The following is a 12,829-nucleotide window of genomic DNA, read 5'->3' as shown; positions in this document are numbered from 1 at the left end:
GCTTGGAAAACTGGGAAATCTGTAGTGGAAACTGGGAAAGCTTTAGTGGAAAGCCTGATTTGTATTCCTTCCCCCGTTATACTACTGTGGAAAGCCCGTTTGGGCATCTTGTCCTCCCCAAAACAAGCAGCGTGGTGAGAGCAGGAGCCAGGAGATTCTTGGTGGAGGGGGGGGGGGGGGGATTGGCTTAAATAGCCACTTAGCAACGGGATGCAGGAGCTTGTATCCGTGATAGGGATGCTCAAGGACCGGGGGGCTGTGGGGTGCCCCGGTCCTTCAGGATCCCCCAGCCCTATGGGTGGATTTGAAGCATCTTTCTCTCCCCATCCTGCCACGCTGAGGATTTTCCCACTCTTTTAACCTTTCCTTGCCCCCCCCCTCCATCCCAAACCATCTGCGTGAGACACAATCACGACCCGATACCGAACCCACCCCCCCTTTCTTACCCCAATTCGGTATCTCAAGTCCTCAGGTTCCCACCTCAAGCACAGGGTGGGTTGTTCCCCCCCCCCCCTTTCCCCAGGTGCCTGGTGTGTGTGGGGGGGTTCTCTTGCTCTTGGACCCCCCCCTTTTCTTTGCTTTTCCCTTGGGGAAGAGGCGATCTCAGGGGATCCGGGGCTTTTCCAGCTTGGTTTTAGCCTCTTTCCACAGCTGGAAGTGCCCCTTTAGTGGCTCCATGGACCCCATCCCTTATGGGGTGGGTAGAGAGGTGATGCAGGGGAGGGGTCCATCCACCTCCTGCCGCTGTCGGATCCAGCTCTCCACAAGGAGATATCCCAAAGGGAGGGGGGGGGGAGGTTTTTACACCCAGGGTGGGCTTTAGATTCTCTTCAGTGACTTTTTCCTTTGTACAGTCACCGTTTTGGGTTGGTTTCTTTATTTTTCATGATTTTCACGCCCCCCCTTTTTCCTTCCCCTTGTTTTTTGAGGTTTTTTTTTTTGGGAATATATTACCTCCCACTGGATTTTTTGTTTTTTTTTTTTTACATATCAGTTTAAAAAGAGAAGAATAATAATAAAAAAAAGAAGCCTAAATCAGTTTCTCTGGGGTTTAGAAAAGCAAAAACTCAATAGGAACGGACCCAGCTGCAGCCGCCTCGACCCAGCGAGCGCATCTTAACTCAGGTAAAAATAGACAGAAGAATGAAAAACGGAGAGAAAAAAAAAAAAAAACAACAAAAAAAGACAAAAAAAAAAGGACAAAAAATAGGAATAAAAACCACATTCTACCTCTGCGAGCGGCGGCCTCGCGCGCACCCGGGGCCGCCGGTGAAAGATTTCAGTTTTGCAGCCATTCAGGTATTGAAACTTTTGATGATTTAATTAATAAAAAAATAAAAATAAAATTAAAAAAAAAATTAAAAAAAAAGAGAAAGGAAAAATAATAATAAAAAAAAAAGATGAAAAAAAAGAGAAAATAAAAGAAAAACCACTGAAAGTTTACATTTTATAATAACATTATTATACAGATTGTATTTAAACGTCAGAATATTTAAGACAATTGTAACCCTGTAAAGTTGATGAAATATTAAAAAAAAAGGAAAAAAAATATATAAAGTGTGGTGTGTTGGGGGTTGTGTCCTGGGGGTGCCCCCCCCCCCCACCCGCCCTATGGGGGTGCTTAAGGAGCCATAGGGTGGCCATGGGGCTGGGAAGTGGCCATGGGGTCCCTCTGGAGTGCCTAGAGGGTCCCTATAGGATGGGCATGGGACTATGGGGTCCTCATGGGGTCCCTATGGGCTGCCTATAGAGTTACAGGGTCCTTTACAGGGTGTCCATAGGGCTTGGGGGTGTCCATGGGGTCCGTATGGAATACCTATAGAGTGTTGTGGGGTCCTCATGGGGTCTCTATGGGGTGCCCATGGGGTTACAGGGTCCTTCACAGGGTGTCCATCGGGCTTGGGGTGTCTATGGAATCTCTATGGAATACATACAGGGTGTCACAGGATCCTCATGGGGTGCCCATAGGGTGTCCATGGGGTCACTATGGAGTGCCTATAGGGTTATGGGATCCTTTACAAGGTGTCCATAGGGCTGTGGGGTGTCCATGAGGTCCACACAGGGCGTCCATAGGGCTTGGGGGTGTCTATGGGATCCCTATGGAATACCTATAGAATGTCACGGAGTCCTCATGGGGTGCCCATAGGGTGTCCATGGGGCCCTTATGGGGTGTCCGTAGGGTTATGGGGTCCTTTACAGAGTGTCCATAGCGCTGTGGGGTGTCCATGAGGTCCACATTGAGTGTCCACAGGGCTTGGGGTGTCTATGGGATCCCTATGGAATACCTATAGAATGTCACGGAGTCCTCATGGGGTGCCCATAGGGTGTTTATGGGGTCACTATGGGGTACCTATAGGGTTATGGGGTCCTTTACAGCGTGTCCATAGGGCTGTGGGGTGTCCATGAGGTCCACACAGGGCGTCCATAGGGCTTGGGGTGTCTATGGGATCCCTGTGGAATACATACAGAATGTCATGGGGTCCTCATGGGGTGCACATAGGGTGTTCATAGGGTCCCTATGGGGTGCCTATAGGGTTACGGGATCCTTTGCAGTGTGTCCATAGGGCTGTGAGGTGTTCATGAGGTCCACATTGGGTGTCCATAGGGCTTGGGGTGTCTATGGGATCTCTATGGAATACCTGTAAGAGTGCCATGGGGTTCCCATGGGGTGCCCATAGGGTGTCCATGGGGTTTCCATGGGGTGCCCATAGGGTTATTGGATCCTTTGCAGGGTGTTCACAGGGCTACGAGGTGTCCATGAGCTCCACACAGGGCGTCCATAAGGCTTGGGGTGTCTATGGGATCTCTACAGAATACCTGTAAGAGTGCCACGGGGTCCCCATGGGGTGTCCATGGGGCCCTTATAGGGTGTCCATAGGGTTATGGGGTCCTTTACAGTGTGTCCATAGGGCTGTGAGGTGTCGAGGAGGTCCACACAGGGTTTCCATAGGGCTTGGGGTGTCTATGGGATCCCTATGGAATACCTATAGAATGTCACGGAGTCCTCATGGGGTTCACATAGGGTGTCCATGGGGCGCTTATAGGGTGTCCGTAGGGTTATGGGGTCCTTTACAGAGTGTCCATAGGGCTGTGGGGTGTCCATGAGGTCCACACAGGGCGTCCATAGGGCTTGGGGTGTCTCTGGGATCCCTGTGTAATACATACAGAATGTCACGGGGTCCTCATGGGGTGCACATAGGGTGTCCATGGGGCCCTTATAGGGTGTCCATAGGGTTATGGGGTCCTTTACAGCGTGTCCATAGGGCTGTGAGGTGTTCATGAGGTCCACATTTGGGGTCCATAGGGCTTGGGGTGTCTATAGGATCTCTATGGAATACCTGTAAGAGTACCACGGGGTCCCCATGGGTGCCCAGAGGGTGTCCATGGGGCCCTTATAGGATGTCCATAGGGCTTGGGGTGTCTATGGGATCCCTATGGAATACCTATAGAATGTCACGGAGTCCTCATGGGGTGCCCATAGGGTGTCCATGGGGCCCTTATAGGGTGTCCCTAGGGTTACGGGGTCCTTTACAGGATGCCCATAGGATCTCGAGGTCTCCTCTATGGGCTGTCCCTATAGGGCACCCCTACAGCGTGACCCAATGGGCTGCCAGGGCTGTCTTGGCCCCGCCCCACGCCGCCGCCTTTGATTGGCGGAGACAGCGGGCGGGGCGGCGCTCTAGGCGTCCGCCGCGCTTCTCTCTGTGCCTGGCGGACCGCGAAGATGGCGGCGCCCATGGAGGTGGCGCTGGTGACGGACGCGGCGGGGCCGCTGTGCAACTGCTCGGCCTGGGAGCTGCACTCGGGCTCGGCGCTGCCCGGCTACCGCGGAGGCAACAGCGGCCCCCGGGGGCTGGCGCTGCTGGGCGGGGAGCACCTCCTGGGAGCGCAGCTCGGCAAGAGCTACATCAACGTCTGGGAGCTGCAGAGGAAGGTACCGGCCCCGAGAGGCCTCCGCTCCGGAGGGACCCCCCGCCACCGCCACCACCCACTGCGGCTGTGGGGATGGAGCCGGGGATCCCTTCCCTTGAGACCCCTCCCCTTGTCTGTGGTGGGGGTCCCGCTCCCCATAGAGAGACTTGGTCCCCATGGGGAGTCCTGTCCCCCATGGCACCTCCTTCGTGGAGGCACCCATCTCGGTGGTGGGGGTCCCTCTCCCCCATGGAGACCCCTGCCTGCATGGCCCCTTTCCCCGTTGAGAGCCTTGGTCCCCATGGGCAGTTCCATTCTCTGCAGCACCAACTTCATAGGGACCCCCATCTCGGTGGTGGGGGTCATGTTCCCCCCGCTTTCCCCATAAAGAGCCTTGGTCCCCATGGGCAGTCCTGTCCCCGTCAGCACCTCCTTCGTGGAGACCCCCATCTCAGTGGTGGGGATCCCTCTCCCCCATGGAGACCACTGCCTGCGTGGCCCCTTTCCCTGTTGAGAGCCTTGGTCCCCATGGGCAGTTCCATTCTCTGTGGCACCTCCGTCATGGAGTCCTCATGGGGTGCCCATAGGGTGTCTCCCCTTTCCCCATAGAGAGCCTTGGTCCCCATGGGCAGTTCCATTCTCTGTGGCACCTCCGTCATGGAGTCCTCATGGGGTGCCCATAGGGTGTCTCCCCTTTCCCCATAGAGAGCCTTGGTCCCCATGGGCAGTTCCATTCTCTGTGGCACCTCCTCCATGGTGACCCCCATCTCGGTGGTGGGGGTCCCGTTCCCCCCATTTTCCCCATAGAGAGACTTGGTCCACAGGGTCAGGTACCCCCTTGCTGGAGATCCCTATCTCTGTGGTGGGGGTCCCTCTCCCCCATGGAGACCCCTGCCCGCATGGCCCCTTTCCCCGTTGAGAGCCTTGGTCCCCATGGGCAGTTCTGTCCCCCATGGCACCTCCTTCATGGAGACCCCCATCTCGGTGGTGGGGGTCCCGTTCCCCCCGCTTTCCCCATAGAGAGCCTTGGTCCCCATGGGCAGTTCCATTCTCTGCAGCACCAACTTCATAGGGACTCCCATCTCTGTGGTGGGGGTCCTGCTTCCTCCTCCCTTTCCCCATAGAGAACCTTGGTCCCCATGGGCAGTCCTGTCCCCCTCAGCACCTCCTTCATGGAGACCCCCATCTCTGTGGTGGGGGTCCTGCTTCTTTCCCCCTTTCCCCATAGAGAGCCTTGGTCCCCATGGGCAGTTCTGTTCTCTGTGGCACCCCCTTCATGGAGACCCCCATCTCAGTGGTGGGGATCCCTCTCCCCCATGGAGACCCCTGCCTGCATGGCCCCTTTCCCCATAGAGAGCCTTGGTCCCCATGGGCAGTTCCATTCCCTGCTGCACCAACTTCATGGAGACCCCCATCTCGGTGGTGGGGGTCCTGCTTCCTCCCCCCTTTCCCCATAGAGAGCCTTGGTCCACAGGGTCAGGTACCCCATCGCTGGAGACCCCCACCTCTGTGGTGAGGGCCCCTTTCCCCTTATCCTCCTCGCTCCACAGAGACCTCCATCACCAGCATCCCTGTTTCCACAGAGCTCCCCCCCAGTGACACCCCTGAGCCCCCCATCTCCCCCCACATACTGAATGGCCGCTGTGTTCGTTCTGCCCCCAGGACCAGCTCCAGCAGAAGATCATCTGCCCCGGGCCGGTGACCTGCCTGACAGCCTCTCCCAATGGGCTCTACATCTTGGTCGGGGTTGCTGAGAGCATCTACCTGTGGGAGGTGAGGGGCTGGCACGAGGGATGGGGTCACATCCTGACCGCTTCACAGCTGCCCCTGTGCCATCCGAGCTCAGTAAACCCACCTGCTCTGGGCCCTGCAGTGGGGCTTTGCTGGGCCCTGGACATGGCAGCTGTGCTGTGGGCTCCACGGTGCCCCAGGGGCCAGCGGCTTCCATGGGTGTGCAGCTCGTGGGGCAGGTTGGCAAAGCAGGGGGCAAGAAACTCTGGTGGGAAGCGCTGGGTGAGGTTGAGGTCTGTTCTTTGGGGCCTGTTCTTCCCTTCTTTTCCCGTTCCCTTCTTCTTTTCCCGTTCCCTTCTTCTTTTCCCGTTCCCTTCTTCTTTTCCCGTTCCCTTCTTCTTTTCCCTTTCCCGTTCCCTTCTTCTTTTCCCTTTCCCGTTCCCTTCTTCTTTTCCCTTTCCCGTTCCCTTCTTCTTTTCCCTTTCCCGTTCCCTTCTTCTTTTCCCTTTCCCGTTCCCTTCTTCTTTTCCCTTTCCCGTTCCCTTCTTCTTTTCCCTTTCCCTTTCCCTTCTTCTTTTCCCTTTCCCTTTCCCTTCTTCTTTTCCCTTTCCCTTTCCCTTCTTCTTTTCCCTTTCCCTTTCCCTTCTTCTTTTCCCTTTCCCTTTCCCTTCTTCTTTTCCCTTTCCCTTTCCCTTCCTTCTTCCTATGCTGCTGAGGTCGCTCCCTCGAAGCTCAACACCAAGTTATCCTTCAGCACTGCTTTAGCTGGCTGGACGTGTGACTTGTGAGCTGGGTGTCTGCAGAGGCTGCTGGGCTCTGGTCACTGTCCTCCTGCTCTTAATTAGTGCTGTAATTACATGGGGGTTACACCGGGTTCCGATGAAGCTGCACCCGCAGCCATCAGGGCAGGACGCTGCGTTATTCCATGCGCCTCAGTGCGCCTTCGTTGATGTTCTCCTGCCCTTCCCTTTGCTGCAGGTCTCCAACGGGAACCTCCTGGCCATCCTGAACCGCCACTACCAGGACCTCACATGCCTCTGCTTTACAGATGACAGCAGCCACTTTCTCTCAGGGGCTAAGGACTGTCTGGCCCTGGTGTGGAACCTTTACAGGTAACGGTGGCCTGTGAGGAGGTCTCAGCTCATCCAAGCTCATTCATTTGGGGGACAGAGAGCATCTGGGTGAGGAGTGTTTGAAAAGAGATCAGCCACCGCTTCCTGGGGGTGGAATCAGCTGGAAGCCCCTGTGCCTGAGCTGTTGGTAAAGCCTCTCTGTTCTCCCCACAGCGTGCTGCAGGCAGAGCCCTCCCAGATCCCTGACCCACGCCACGTGTGGTCCCGACACAGCCTCCCCATCACAGACTTGTGCTGTGGCTTTGGAGGCCCCTTGGCACGAGCTGCCACAGCCTCCCTGGACCAGACGGCGAAGGTGAGGCTCAGCTCTGTCCCACCCAGCAGAGTCCCAGAGGAACACGGGCCCTACAGGGTTAAAGCAGTTTCTGCTGGGCTGCAGGGTTGCGGTAGCTGAATGTCTTGGCTGTCTCTGTGATGACTCAGAGCTGCCAGACCTAATGGGCTTTGCCTCTCCAAACACCAGCAGTTAGTTCCTCTGCACCTGCCCTCGAGCTGGCCCTTTGCAGTCCCTCTTCTCCTGGGGAACCTTGGGACCAGCTCCTCTCATTCCCTCCCTCATGTCCTTTAGTCTGGAAGGGGAAAGAGCAGAGCAGCCTGGAGCTCGCTCCTCCTGTCCTGCAGGAGGGCTCTGCCCTGGGGGGCAGGATGGGCATGGGATGGGTTTGGAGCCGCCTGGGAAACTTGTCCCATGGTCACAAGGAGCCTGGTCGTGGGCTCTGTTTCCCTCAGCGGCAGCAAGGACGGGATGCTCTACGTGCAGCTGCTGGACAGCCGCTTGTTCTTCCGGTGTTTAAGCCCCTAATTCTCCTGTACCCTCTCGCTCCAGCTCTGGGAAGTCTCATCTGGGGAGCTCCTGCTTTCTGTCCTCTTCGACGTGGGCATCATGGCTGTGACTCTTGATCTCTCCGAGTACCACATGTTCTGCGGTGGCATGGACGGATCCATCTTCCAGGTTGACCTCTGTGCCTGGGTGAGTGCTCGCTGCTGCTCTCCGCACCCTGAGCCACTGTCACCTCCCTCTCCGGGGCCTGGGTTCCCCTGCGTGTCCTCTGCCCCCTCCAGACACAGTGAGGAACCTGCTGGCTTCCCCTGTTTAAGCTCTTCTCCTCCTTCCCTCCTTCCTTCGTTTCTGCAGCCGGTCCAGAGAGACCGGACCTTCCAGACGGAGCGGGAGAACGGGAAGGTCTTCAAAGGGCACAGGTGAGGGACCAGCCATTACTTGCCCAGCACCTCCTTGCCCCTGTCTGCCCACCTGGGCACTTTCTGGGCGGTCCAGGGGTCATCCTGAGCTGAAACACCCTGTTCCCCATTCCAGGAACCAGGTGACGTGCCTGTCGGTGTCCACGGATGGCAGCCTCCTGCTTTCCGGCTCGCACGACGAAACAGTCCGGCTGTGGGACATCCAGAGCAAGCAGTGCCTGAAGACGATGAATCACAAAGGTAGGCATGCCCTTATCAACCAGGATCCTTCCCTCCTCAGCCACTGCTGCTCTCACACCGCCCTGGGCGCTCGAGGCATTACTGCACGCCTCCAGGAAGGGCAGAGGAAGCAGAGGGACACCTCAGCTGTCTGGAGCAATGGTTGACCTTGCCTATGTCTCTTGACAGCCCCGCTGGGCACTGTCAGGGAGTGACTCATAGGTTTCACCCTGTCACTGAGGACACCCAGGATCTTCCTCCTTGTTTTCCAAAGGGAGCGGTTGCCCCACACGCACCCAGAGGCCTGGGGAGGCTGAGAGGGGGTGGAATGTGTCTGGAGAAGAAACTGTCTCTGTGACCCCAGCAAGGAGCACCCATGAGCTCATTGGGCCTGAAGTGAATCTGATATAAGCTGTTGTCTGGGATTGCAAGGCAGTGGCTCCAATAAAGCACCCAAGCAAACCTTTGCAAGCTCAGATTAGCAATTAGGTGCCTCTTAGCAGTGGCTGAGTTAGGATTTAGCCCTTCTGCTGCTAACAGAGGGTTTCTTACGTGCTCACGGTGGTCTGCAGTCCCTTTACACTGCTCTTTCTGGTGGGGCTGGCTCATTGCTCTCTGGGCACTGCCTCAGCCCTCCCAGAAGGTGCCAGGGGTGGCAATGGGACCCTGTTCCTGGGGGCAGAGGTGGGCAAGCTGCTGCCGCAGGGCAGGCTCTGGAAGCCAGGCTCCCTCCTTGCCTTTTGCTGCCAAGGGCTGCTTCTAATGGGGACCTACTGCAGTGCCCATCCAGCCTTGCTCAACTGGCACTGGGGGGGTGAAAGCCAAGAGGATCTGAGCTGTGTGAGTCACCAGAGCATCAGGCATTAACCCCCCCCCTGCCCCAAGGCTGCAGGGGAGTGCAGATGGGCACAAGCTCCTCCCTGCTGCCCCCCTAGTGCATTCCCCAAGGCAATGCTGACAGGAGCTCTCCTGCTGCTCCTGCAGCCTCCAGCCTGGTGTGCTCGGGAAGCATGGCCCTCCCCTTGGTGGTGCTGCAGGTAGATCAGAAGGGTTGGAGCGTGGCTCCGGGCTTGAGGAGTGTGACTGTGCAGCAGGAGACATGCAGGGAGCTTTCCCTGCAAGGTTTGCCCGTCCTTGGTGGGGGAAGCAGGGCATGGGCAGGCAGATGGGCTCAGATGGGCTGCTGCTCTCAGATAATGAGCTCTGTGCTGGGCAAGGCAGGGCTGCTCCCAGTCACCAGTGTGGCTGGTTCTATTCCCAGCACTGCCCCAAAGCCCCCTTGCCTCAGACCCCAGTTCCTTTCTGTCGCATGAGCTCCATCCTTCCCTCTGCAAACACCGTGTGGTACAGACCATCCCCGAGCTCCTTCGTGCTTCCCCTGGCCCAGGGCTGCTCCAGCAGATCCCTCCTGGCCCAGGGATACCAGTTGGAAGATGGATTATTTGTGTCCTCCCTGTTGAGCCCAGTCCCTGTGCCCACGTTGGCTGCTGGTGCACTGGGACAAGGGGTGCTTGGGTGGGACTTGTGTTTGCACTGGGGCTGCGAGTGGCCGGGGGGGGGTCTTGTGAGGGTCCTGCTCTTTGCCTGTCCTGTCCCTTCCTTTCCCGTTGTGCTGCCAGCGGTGACTCGCTGCTGGGTGCTTGTGAAGAACCAGCAATTGTCTTGTCTTTGGGCAGGGAGCAAGAGGAAAACAATGGGTTTGTTACAGCAAAGTGTTGGCAAAGAGCAGCTTGGGGACCAGGATGGGAGTGCTGGCAGAGCCTTTGGTTTTCCAGTGGGATTCAGGGAGGGGTGGGCTTTGGGGCAGGCTCTGGGCTAGCCGGATGGGGAGATGATGGAGAGGGAGCCCTTGTCTGCATCGGAGGTGCTTTGGTCCATCTCCTCTGCAGAGACTGAAAGCATCAGGCAGCTTCCTGCCTCCCCTGGCTCCCTCTCTTATCCTGCACCATTCCCACTGCCACTGGGCAGGCACCTGCCCCCTCTTAGGTGCATCTGGGTCCCTTTAACCTTCCCCTTCACGCTGTTGAGTGCAGCCCGGGGGGGAGATGGATGGGCAGGGCTTCAGCGTGGTGCTCGCACACCAGAGCAGGGCTGTTGCTGTGTCTGACCCGGGCAGGGTTTGGGTATGGGGGGCAGTGGTGGGAGTCCTCCAGCAGAAGGAGGAGAGAGCCTGTGTGGGTAAGAGCAGCGATGAAGATGCTCAGTGGCTCTGCCAAAGGAGAGTGTGTGACAGATCAGTGCAGGAGCCAGGCGCTGAGGGGTGCCTGGGTCTATAGGGGATGGACGGGGCCTCCTGCTCCTCCCCGAGCTGCAGCGGGCTGAGGGGCTCTGCCCCTTCCCAGGGAGGGAGCTGGGAGCCCGGCCTGGGTCGTTCTCTCTTCTCAGGGCCCCCGAGGCAAACCCAGAGGGGGGGGAAACCTGACCCGTGCCCTCCTCTTGTCCCATCGCAGGTCCGGTTACGAACGCCTTCATCGTGCTGGCCCCCGCCAACATGCTCAGCCCCGACGGGAAGCCCAGCACACCCCTGCCCAAGTTCAGCAGGCACCTCCACGGCACCGAGAGCAGCGACGAGCAGGGCAGCGAGGGGCTGACGCTGCGCCTGGGCCTCCACCAGCAGGTACTGGGAGGAGGGGATGGGGTGGACGCAGTGCTGGAGGCTGCAAACCCTCTCCTGCAGGCACAGCAGCGGTGGCTGCTCCGTGCTGATCCCCAGCCTCTTCTGATCTCCCCTACGTTGCCATCACCCCCCCAAGTGCTGTCACTGAAAGCAGAGGAGCTGAGCCCTGCCCGCTCCCTTCTCCAGCGTGGCACAACCTCTTCCTCCCCTTCTTCCCCGTGCTCCACAATCCCTCCTGGCTGCTGCAGTCGTTTGTCCTGCCAGCCTCGTGCCACAGCCCGGCCTGGCTCTGCTGTCCCATCACCATGGGGCCCTCGCTCCAGGCATGGCCATCCCCAGGCAGGGGGGTCCTGCACTATTGGTGCTCACCAGGTGCCTGTTGGTGCCCCCAGAGCTTCTCTTCCCTATCAGTGTCTGTCCCCCGGTGAGGGTCAGTCCTGCCCCGGCTGATGGATGAGCTCTGTGTCGGGTGCTGTTTGCAGGCTTGGCCATACCCTGCTCTCTTTCTGCTTTGTCCCATGGGGCTGGGGGGAAGGCGAGGGGGTTCTTTGGCTGCTCCAGCAGGGAACCCTACCTGGGAGCACTGGGAGAGGATCTGGGTCGCCTGTCTCAGTCCCTCGTGTCTGGTCCCTGCAGGAGTCTGGAGAGAGCTACCTAGAGAAGGCCAGGAGAACCTACTCACAGATGTACTCCACGAGGGAAAAGGTGAGAGCTGCTCTGAGATGGTGCAGACCTCTTGGGGGTCCTCCACAGCTGAACCAGCTCCTGGGGCCCTGTGCAGGTTGGGGACGGGAGGAACGAGCCCTGGAGTTCACTGGGGACAGCAGGAGGGAGGAGATGGAGTTGGGAGCGACCCGAAGGGTTGGGGACGCGCAGCATCCGCTTGCCGGGTGCCTGATGCTTCCCTGTCGTGTTTCCCTGTGGCAGAACCTGGTGGGGGACCAGGAGCACCTGACGATCCAGGTGAGTGAGCTGGAGGAGGAGGTGAGCACCCTCCGGAAGATCAACAAGAACCTCTTCGACTTCTCGGCCCGCATCATCACCAAACCCGCTAAATGAAGCGGCTGCCGCTGCCCTGCTCCCCCCTTCCTCGCCCCCCACTTTTACTCTGCCTCTCCCAGCCCCAGCCTGCCCCACACCATGCACGGAGCTGGGCCTGGCACTCACCCGGTGCTGTGGGGATAACGCAGGGATCGTTGTCAGCCCCGATTCGGTGCTGCGGGCAGGCTCGGAGCATCCATGGGGCTGCGGGAGGAGCGGCACCGGCTCCGACGTGGGGCTCAGGAGGCGGCTCCTGCTCTTTTCCCTGTCTCTTCCCTGGCCCTTTCCTGTTCTTTTTGTTACTTGACCCTGCGGTGCAGACGGAAGCGGGGGCTTTCTCCTAAACAACGGTTTGAGATTGGAGTTTGGAGACCCCTTCCACCCCTGCCACCCTTGGGAATGCTGCTTGGCATCGCTGCACCCCTCACAGCCAGGACCCACTGGGTTCCACTCTCATGACAGCAGGTCCTGAGCAGCTCCTGCTCCTGGAGCCGGGGGGGGGAGACACGGACAGGGGGACCAGGACTCTGCCCCAGGGTGCAGGGGGTGGTTTTGGGCCACGGGTGCTATTTCCAATCTCGTAACGTGACGATTTATATATATTTGGATCCAGCTACTTTGGGATTGGGGTGTTCTGGTGGGGGACTCGGCCTTTTGTATTGTCATGAGCATGGCAGCAGGGGAGGGTGGGAGGGGTGGGTTCTGTTTAGGTTTATTTTTTACATAAAAGAATTGGATTTTATAGTGAAAGGTGCCTCGGGTTTCTCTTTTCAGCTCCCTGCTGCTGGTGCCAGGGCTCTGTAACCCAGTGGCAGCTCTGGCCATGGGGAAGGCAGTTCCCAGGGGAGGGAAGCAGCGCTGCTCCGTCCTCAGTTCATGGGTCCCTGCGGGGATGGAGCAGGGCCCTGTCTCCTCACAGTGCCTTAGATAATGCTTTTAGCTTAATAAGGCACCGTTTTGCTCCCATTTGCTCCCA

The 12,829-nt window shown here is 58.1% G+C and overlaps 1 protein-coding gene across 1 annotated transcript; it reads left to right on the top strand.

Moving 5' to 3' along the window:
• Positions 1-3,686: 3,686 nt before the first annotated feature.
• Positions 3,687-11,891, top strand: WDR18 (WD repeat domain 18). Its single transcript, XM_061474585.1, has 10 exons — positions 3,687-3,934; positions 5,575-5,685; positions 6,622-6,755; positions 6,930-7,071; positions 7,603-7,746; positions 7,912-7,976; positions 8,092-8,216; positions 10,646-10,812; positions 11,449-11,517; positions 11,740-11,891. The coding sequence occupies exons 1-10, from the start codon at positions 3,725-3,727 to the stop codon at positions 11,869-11,871; spliced, it is 1,299 nt and encodes a 432-aa protein (XP_061330569.1). The 5' UTR covers positions 3,687-3,724; the 3' UTR covers positions 11,872-11,891.
• The last annotated feature ends 938 nt before the right edge of the window (positions 11,892-12,829 follow it).

This window comes from Pezoporus flaviventris, unplaced genomic scaffold (assembly GCF_033815535.1).
Source record: "Pezoporus flaviventris isolate CSIRO_AGI_PZ_B2104156 unplaced genomic scaffold, CSIRO_AGI_Pfla_v1 ptg000080l, whole genome shotgun sequence".
In the NCBI taxonomy this organism is placed as follows: domain Eukaryota; kingdom Metazoa; phylum Chordata; class Aves; order Psittaciformes; family Psittacidae; genus Pezoporus; species Pezoporus flaviventris.
Note: the sequence above shows the minus strand (reverse complement) of the source record. Positions and strands in the feature narration are given on the sequence as shown.